Source organism: Pristiophorus japonicus, chromosome 22 (assembly GCF_044704955.1).
Source record: "Pristiophorus japonicus isolate sPriJap1 chromosome 22, sPriJap1.hap1, whole genome shotgun sequence".
NCBI classification, from domain to species: Eukaryota; Metazoa; Chordata; class Chondrichthyes; family Pristiophoridae; genus Pristiophorus; species Pristiophorus japonicus.
The window spans coordinates 42,740,901-42,749,913 of NC_091998.1; the positions used below are offsets into that span (position 1 = coordinate 42,740,901).

At 55.5% G+C, this 9,013-nt stretch overlaps 1 protein-coding gene across 3 annotated transcripts in view; it reads left to right on the forward strand.

Annotated features, from left to right (window-relative positions):
* LOC139234971 (fibroblast growth factor receptor 1-like) overlaps nt 1-8,427 on the forward strand; it is a 242,364-nt gene extending 233,937 nt beyond the window's left edge. For all 3 annotated transcript variants that reach the window (XM_070865969.1, XM_070865967.1, XM_070865970.1), the window contains exons 15-18: nt 1,549-1,619; nt 3,422-3,559; nt 4,898-5,003; nt 6,061-8,427. In XM_070865969.1, the coding sequence (XP_070722070.1) occupies nt 1,549-1,619; nt 3,422-3,559; nt 4,898-5,003; nt 6,061-6,237 (492 nt within the window). In that variant the 3' untranslated portion in view covers nt 6,238-8,427. The remainder of the gene's footprint in view (nt 1-1,548; nt 1,620-3,421; nt 3,560-4,897; nt 5,004-6,060) is intronic.
* Nucleotides 8,428-9,013: the final 586 nt, after the last annotated feature.

A 9,013-nucleotide genomic window follows, 5' to 3' on the forward strand; every position in this document is an offset into this window, starting at 1 on the left:
GGGAAAGGTTCTCCCCACGTCCCCGGGATCAGTAGAACAGTTGCCGTTAGTAATCTAACCGGTGATTCATCTCCTCACTGCACTCAAAATGGCCACCGCATTTACAAACCGCAGTTGCCCAAAATCATTGAGTGCAGGCGAAGAGGTTTGTTCCTGAGAGTCTTAAGTCCCTAATTCACGGATGTCCCAATATGTGGCCCTCCAGACCAAGGCGACTCAATCCTCTATGTGCTTTGATTTCTTATTTGCTGGTTTGCCTTTCATGGGCCTAGAGGTTTGGAATGGGTGGCTGTTTCAGCAAACCTGAATAGATGCCAATTAACGGGAACGTTCCTTTATGAGGCGGGTGTAATGTATTCACCTTTGAGTATGCTCACGGGTTTGTAGAGCTGTTGAACCATTATTTAAAGGGGCGGCTCCTCGATTTTCGGCTGCAGTTCAGTCCCACATTCCTGATCTTTGGGCACCCTGTGCGGAGGGGAGCGGGCAGGTCGGAAGGCCTCCACGTAGGACTGCTTCTGGGCCTGGCCAAGGCGGCCATTAACTGGTCCAGGCAGCGGGCGGTCGAGGGGGTCGTTCAGCCCGACTGCCTGTCTCTCATCCGTGGCTACATTTGCGCCAGGGTGTCCCTGGAGATGGAGCACGCGGTGTCCACCGGTACGCTCACGGCCTTCCGCGAGAGGTGGGCACCGGAGGGACTGGAGCGCATCGTCACCTCCGAAAATCAACCTATAATAAGGGGGCTCTTAATTTTAAAGTTTTACACAAAAATAGTTGTAGAGCTGTTGCATTGTGAGTGGCTTAGCCAGTCACATGATGTTCACAAGACTCAATAAAACCCCAGGCAGTTGGGTCTCGGTCAGCCACGATGAGGTATGCAGTTGTGAGCCTGGTGGATGAACTGGTAATGTGTAGTGTGATTGTTAAAACCTTTGTTAATAGACCAGCTAGTTCTTAATAGCAATGTGTTGCTATGAATTCTTAAGCAAAGATCCCATGAAGTAAATACATTTCAGTGGGTACCGTGAGGCAGACGCTCCATTGTGCTGACGGTACGGTGCGTTGGGCACTTGCCAACCTCCCCCTGCCACCACAGTGCTCGGTATGCCCCGGAGATGAGAGTTGCTGTGGACCAGGCCCTCCTCGGGGGGCCCCACCATCCAGACAGGTCAGGCAGCAGGGCCTGAGCAGCACTGAAGGCGCTTGTTGCTACGGCCGCTGAAAGGGAGCAGGGGCCCCATTTTAAAAAGTAATAAATGCAGGCACACCGCTGGCCTCGGAGTGTAACTCCCAGAACTCCATGGTGCGAGCCTGGCTAACGGGGAACAAACCCTGGCCCCTTTCGAGGGGGCGGGGATAGAACAGGGACGTAATGCCGTGGACTCGTGACACACTCACATCGCGGAAGATTGCGTCTCTGATGCAGTGTGTGCTGTCGGAAGAACCTTCAGCCCATTGCACAATGTTCCCAATCTGTTGTCCAGATAGCTTATTATCACACAGGTTTCTCAGTGCCTTATCCTTACTTGCCTATGGTTGGTTTTGCAGGGACGGTTGCCTGTGAAGTGGATGGCCCCGGAGGCCTTGTTCGATCGGATATACACACATCAGAGTGACGTGTAAGTATGGGCTGAATGTCTGATCCACCGGCAAGCGATCGGCACAGCGGCTACACCCTGGCCGTATCTTGCGTTTGACAGAAGTACGGGGCAACAGATATAACAGACAAGCAACAACTTGCGGTTATTTTTGGGCATCGTTGGCAAGGCCGGCATTTATTGCCCATCCTTGATTGCCCTCGAGAAGGTGGTGGTGAGCCGCCGCCTTGAACCGCTGCAGTCCGTGTGGTGAAGGTGCTCCCACAGTGCTGTTAGGGAGGGAGTTCCAGGATTGTGACCCAGCGACGATGAAAGAAAGGCCGATATATTTCCCAGTCAGGATGGTGTGTGACTTGGAGGGGAACGTGGAGGTGGTGGTGTTCCCATGCACCTGCTGCCCTCGTCCTTCTAGGTGGTAGAGGTCGCGGGTTTGGGAGTTTTATTTTAACTTCGATGTAATTATGTAATGCAGAATTGTGTGGATTGTCATGCAGAGGGATTAAGAGAAATGGCTCTTTGTAATGTGCATTAGGATTTGTTGATGCCGGAGATAGAGCTCAGACCTGTAACCTGCTGAAATCCCCAACTAGCCTTCATTAGGGTCATATGGCTCATTCTCATACCATGGGGGTACATTTTCTAGGTGGTAGAGGTCGTGGGTTTGGGACGTGCTGCCGAAGAAGCCTTGGCGAGTTGCTGCAGTGCATCTTGTAGATGGTACACACTGCAGCCAGGGGGCGCCGGTGGTGGAGGGAGTGAATGTTGAAGGTGGTAGATGGGGTGCCAATCAAGCGGGCTGCTTTGTCCTGGATGGTTTATAGCACCTTTAGCTTAGTACAACGTCCCAGGGCCCTTCAGAGGAGTGTAATCAGACACACATTCACACCAAACCAAAGTATTAAGAAGGGTGACCAGAAGCTTGGCCATGGTGTTCGCGGTTTTGAGGGAGAGCAAGGCGGAGGTTTAGGGTGGGGCAATGGGAGCGGGTTGGCGAGAGAAGCTGGCACGGGGGGCAGCGATGGTGCAGGAGTCTCACGGAGCCAGCGAGTGGCAACAGGCGGGTCTGTGCCCGTGTTTCCTGACCCGCCAAGTTGCTAACGCCCGCGGTGTAGTCGAGGAGGTGCTGAGGGGGTACAGCGGGAGGGGAGGGGGAAAGCAGTCGTGAGGGAGAGTTGCCACCAGAGCTGCATTGCTATCCCCGGGGGAACAGTATGGTCAGGCCGAGATAGGGCAGCAACAACTTGTATTTATATAGCGCCTTTAACGTAGTAAAACAACCCAAGGTGCTTCACAGGGGCAACTCTCAAACAAAATTGGACCCCGAGCCACATAAGGAGATATTAGGGCAGATGACCAAAAGCTTGGTCAAAGAGGTAGGTTTTAAGAAGCGTCTTAAAGGAGGATAGAGAGGCGGAGAGGTTTAGGGAGGGAATTCCAGCGCTTAGGGCCCAGGCAACAGAAGGCACGGCCACCGATGGTGGAGTGCTTAAAATCGGGGCGGCTCAAGTGGGCAGAATTTGCCGAACGCAGACATCTCAGCAGGGAGCTGGGTGGTGGGGTTGGTTGTAGAGCTGGATAACGGGAAGGATAATGCCACATGGCGAAACAGTTGCCCGTACATTTGTTACTTTTTCAGCCAGTCAGCCTCAAACGAGCCGTACTCTTATTGAAGCCAGATTCCCCGGATTGTACTATTGTCTGAATTATTCCACCTCCGGGACCGCTTGGTCCACGCGGTGTTTTTGCGGTGAAACGCTTGCCGTCCCGGTGCCGCGCGAGTCAGCCGCCTCTCCGCCTAACGGCAAATCGGTCTTGCTCCCCAGCTGGTCCTTCGGCGTGCTGCTGTGGGAGATCTTCACGCTGGGCGGCTCCCCTTACCCCAGCATTCCGGTGGAGGAGCTCTTCAAGCTGCTGAAGGAGGGGCACCGGATGGACAAGCCTTCCAACTGCACCAATGAGCTGTGAGTAAAGGCTCCCGCGTCGGTGGGAAGGAGTCTTGTGTGGGTGGCCCCTCAATAGGCAATACCACCATGTTGCCACCCTGTCTAGAGTTCGGGGGTCACCTAAGACTGTAGAGGGCGAGACAGGACTGAGCTCCTTGTGACCGTGATCACGGAGGAAGGACTTACGCGTATGTTGAGCCACACGCAGCAAATGAGATGACTGACCAACTCATCTGTGTTTGCCGGTGTTGGTTAAGGGGCGAACGTTGGTGAGGGAAAACGCGTGGCCCTTCAAACAGTGTCACGGGATATTTTAACATCTACCCGAAGGATGTCATCTGTGACGGTTGCAACAGGCCCGGATATGTGCGTGCGTGCGCATTTACTTGCTCGGACAAGTGCGCCGATTAATCTGAAGTGACATTTATGTCCTCCTTGAGCCCCTTGCTGCGATCAACAAGCCTTGTTGGATCGCGGGTGCCAGGCCCTGGCCATTCCTCAGCGGCAGAAGCCTCGGTGTGGTCCAGCGAGAGAGGCCCTCAGCAGGAGGAGATCTGAACGTTCCCTGCACACACACAGCATGCATTGAGTCCTGCTCAGCTCATTTATTTATTTGGCTTTATTTTTGTGAGGCGATGTGTTGACCAGGAGGGGGGGAAGGTGGTTACAGCTGAACAGTAACCGGCTTCTCTCCCTTCGCTACTTGGCATCCAAAAAAAGCACCAGGCCTACCCACAGCTGACCGAGCACGGGGGAGGGAGAATGCAGGGTTCTCCCCCCCCCCCCCCCCCCCCCCCCCCCCCAAGAGTCCTTTACTTAACCAAGCGCAGTGCCATCGGGAGCAGTCCTGCCTCACCACTGCATGTTCTGACTGGGTTACCAGAAACCAGCCTCGAGGGACATGGCAGAACGCCCCCCACCCACCCCCCCGGGTGTTAACTAGATAAAGCCGGAACCGATGGTGAACCTGCAGAAAATGCAGCGATTCCCAATCATGCAGGAGTCACGTTTTCGACCCGTCTGATTGGAGTCCGAGTGCCCAAGTGTTGGCTGCCTGGCACACGAGGGGTGGTGAGGCTTGGTTTGGAGGATGCCCTTTGACCTCATCCTTCCAGAACGCCAACCTGTCACAGAATCCAACTCTTCCTTAAATGGCTCCAGTGTCGCGGCCCGGACTGCCCTTCCTCGCTTAATAGAAACTGTTGCGATTGAATCAAATCCTCTTGCTCTTCGAGGCTGGAGAGTGTTGCCCGCGCCGTGCAGCGGACTTGTCGCCGTGTCCCTGGGCGGGCTCCTGCCGGTGCTGTTTGCCCACATTTACCCAGCCTGCTCTCTCCTTGCTTTGTTCCTGCCCAGATATATGACGATGCGAGATTGCTGGCACGTCATGCCCTCGCAGCGGCCGACCTTCAAGCAGCTGGTGGAGGACCTGGACAGAATCCTGGCGATGACTTCGAATCAGGTGAGCGCGCGTCGTCGCGCGGGCTTGGGGGCGTTGGGCCGCGGCTCCCGACAGGTGCGCGACACTGATCTGAGGGCCAGGTAACCGGGACAGCCGCGAACTCTGTCCTGTCGGCGCCGCCCCGTCTGACCCTAGATTTACAAGCGGGCTGAAGGTCAGCGGCGCTTGCCGTTTCTCCCCTCCGTTGCCCGCGTGCGCTCCTGCATGTCCGGAGCGGGAGGGGTGAAGAGTGACAGCAGCCACTGTCCGCCTTGTCCTCACCCAAGCGGGTCATTCCTCATTTGTGAAGCTACACAGTCAGTGTCGGTGCGTTATTGTACCATGGGGGTGAGGGGGCGTCCCAATCTCCACACCAAAGCACCCCACAGGGTCGATGCGTAGCAATCCAGAGCAGGAACCGGCATTCTGACGCGTTCTGACACGTTAACCCAACTCCCTCGCTCCAGCCGACCCATTGAGTGTTTTCAGCATTTTCTGATTGTATCGGACGTGGAGCTTGAGTCCAGGACGCCAAAGGGCTTGCGATTTGATGTTCATTCACACAGCGTCAGCCATCTTAATCCCAGGCCTGTAGGGCGACGGCTGTTGGAAGTGAAATGTCCGGCGGCTGAAGTAGTTCGAGGGGCTTTTCTGGGGCAGGAAGAGCTATGGGGACTTTCCCCTGCGTTGCTCTTGTGTTGGACGTGGTCCAGCTCTGCTCCACGCTTGGGCGAAGCAACATTTCCATTTCCCGGCCTCTTGCGATAATATTTGCGGGAATGCAGAAAGGCATGTCCTGGGCCATCTGAAACAGAGCGCTGCAAAGAGGAATCTGAGGAGGTTAATTGTACAGCTTGAAAAATGAGGAAATAGGAAGGCCATTTACAGAGAGGGCTTGTAACGTATGTGTGGTTAGAAATCTTTCAGCCTCTGGTTGACTGAGCCAAGCCCACTTCAAAAGGCCGAGAAACCAGACTTCCAAATGTATGCCCTGGTGGAGCCTTTCAGTTCCTGGCTAGTCATGGGGCATTTGTTTGGTGCGTTTTGTTCATTGTTTATTTTGTCTGTTGGGTTGCAGGAATATCTGGACCTGTCGGTATCCTTGGATCAGTATTCGCCCAGCTTCCCGGATACCCGGAGCTCCACGTGTTCATCCGGCGAGGACTCTGTTTTCTCGCACGACCCGCTGCCCGAGGAACCGTGCCTCCCCAAGTACCCGGGACACGCCAACGGAGGCCTCAAAAGGAAGCACTGAAAGAGAGAGAGAGAGAAGGGGTCGCCTTTGTTCCAGGCCAGCCAGAACTCCTTTCGTGAAGTAATTCTGTTCATTCAATGAGTTCAAATCTGGATCCCTCGTGCGGCAGCCTGTGTATATTGGGGGTGGTCGCTCTCTTCGGGGAGGGGAACGCTCACCGTTGTCCACCAATCACTCGTTAATGTTTTTTTTTCGGAGGCATTCTTCGACCAAGGCCTTGTCAATCCAAAACCCTTGCCAGGCCCACACCATGGACGGACTGGCATCGTGTGAAAGCCTGCAAGGAGCTGATGTTGAGCAGTTTCCCCTCCCTTTCCCCCACCCCACCCCCCCTTCCTCCTCCACCCTGTGCCCCCCCCCCCCCTCAGTGATTTGGCTCATAGAGTCTACAGACGCTAAAGATGTGAGGCTCGAAGCAGCCTGGCCCGTGTGCAGCAGATCCGCTCAAACACCTCAACAGGCCGACAACGGACAATCGGCCGCCCCACCTGAAGAGAGGAGCGGGGGTGGGAGGGGGTGTGGGCGAAACGATCTCCCCTCTGAGTGGAGGAGTCCGATAACCTTTCGAAGGGACCGGATGACTTTGGACGCGGTGGAAGGGGAGGTTGGGGGGAACGATCTCCCCTCTGAGTGGAGGAGTCCATTTTCAGCAGGTTGCCGCGCATTTTCCCGCTCACTGCATTGCATCTCGTCGCCTGCTCCTCCCAACCGGCCGGGGAGCCGATGGACACACGGTCATGGATGACACACGGTGCTTTTTGCAAAACCGAAGAGCTCAATGCTAAATCACACAAGGTGAAGAAGGCCTACTTCTTTGTAAATATAGCCAAATATGTATAAATATAAATATATTTACATGAAAAGTTTTTTTTTTTGTGAAGCGAAGAAAGGTGGTGACCAGGATGTGTAGCGGTAGGGATTAACGTGTAGACGCTATCGCCTGACTGTAACCGGGGAAACCGGGCTTGTGTTGTGACTTTGTTCTGTGCTTGGGGGCTTTTCTATTTGCTGTCACTAACAAGGGGTGCGGAGATGGTGCTGAACATTTTTTTTTGGATTTGCCATAAATAAACGAATTATATTGGAACCGAATTTGCTTATAGCGTGGGTGTGAGCAGCAGCAGAAAGATGGGCAGAGTGTCGACCCTTGGAACGGGCTGGCACAGGCCAGTCGCTGGATCGCGCTGTCGCCTCGAAGGCAGCCGTAGAATGAATGGTCTTTAAATGGTTTTGTTCTCTCCGCTTTGGGCCGCTGGACCCTCCCCTCCCGTGTGCCGACTTGTTTTGCCACAGCTTGCGTTTACATGGCGCCTAAACGTCCCGAGTCAGTCGGCAGGCTTCCGTGGGCCTCCCTTCCTCCGCTCGCCCAGCCCTCCGTGGGGAAACACTTTGTCCATGATCAGATCAGCCACGATCTTATTGAATGGCGGAGCAGGCTCGAGGGATCCAATGGCCTACCCCTGCTCCTATTTCTGCTGAACCTTCCCCTGCCAGAGCGACCATGGCCCCCAAGGTTTTGCTTGCTGCATCGTGTCCTGCGCCGTCTCGCTCGCCCGCGGGAGGCCCGAGCGGGTGTCGGGGTTCTGGGGCAGGCCCCCCCCCCCCCCCAACTCCCGATTTGCCCCAAATGGCCGATCGTCGGAAGCGGTTGCGGCGAAGTCCGTCCCAATAATCGATCTCTCGTGTCGCCCTGTGAGCTGGCAGTGGCCGGCTGCTTCATCTCCTGCCGACCTCCAACCAGCGACGGTCCCATCGCCAGGTGTAAAATGCCCAGCGACGGACTGAGGGGCCCAAACCTTCCCCCCTCCGCGTTCCTGCTGTCGGGAAAGGAAATGAAAGCCAAACAATCGGCCGGTTTTAACCACGACTCTTCCGAAAGGAATCAAGGGATATGGGGACAGTGCAGGAAAATGGAGTTGAGGTCGAAGATCAGCCATGGTCTGATTGAATGGCGGAGCAGGCTCGAGGGGCCGAATGGCCGACTCCTGCTCCTAATTCTGATGATCTTACGAAAGGGTCATGAATGCAAAGTTGCCACAGGGAATACCTCATTCGACCGGCCACTCCGTGTTGAAGCTCAGACATCATCATCAGAGGCAGTCCCTCGGAATCGAGGAAGACTTGCTTCCAGTCTAAAAGTGAGTTCTCAGATGACTGAACAGTCCAATACGGGACCCACAGTCTCTGTCACAGGTGGGACAGACAGTGGTTGAGGGTAAGGGTGGGTGGGGAGTCTGGTTTGCTGCACGCTCCTTCCGCTGCCTGCGTTTGGTTACTGCATGCTCTCGGCGACCAGACTTGAGGTGCTCGGCGCCCTCCCGGATGCTCTTCCCCCACTTTGGGCGGTCTCGGGCCAGGGACTCCCAGGTGTCGGTGGGGATGTTGCACTGAAGCTGAGACAGTAAGGCTGTCGGCCAAGGGCCGAGGCTAAGACTGACATCGCCCTCCCCGCCCCAAGTCCTGCCGTCCAGTGTCCGAGGCCTTGCCGCTCACGAGCCCGGGGGGGGGGGGTCGCCGAGCAATGTTTCCCCCGAAGACCACGCACCATCGGGAGATCCCGCGTAGACCACTGGAAGACACGGCGCCGCGCAGCAAATGTAAAGGACCCGCGCCCGTAGACCGCAGATTAGAGGGAATATTGGCACTGCGGGCCATCGGGAAACACAAACCAAGGCTGAAATCATCCATATCTACCTTTGGTCAGATGCTGCCCTTTACCCACTGAACCATCAGGAGTTGGATGCCCCCACCTCCCGTCCCACTATACGGGACAGTC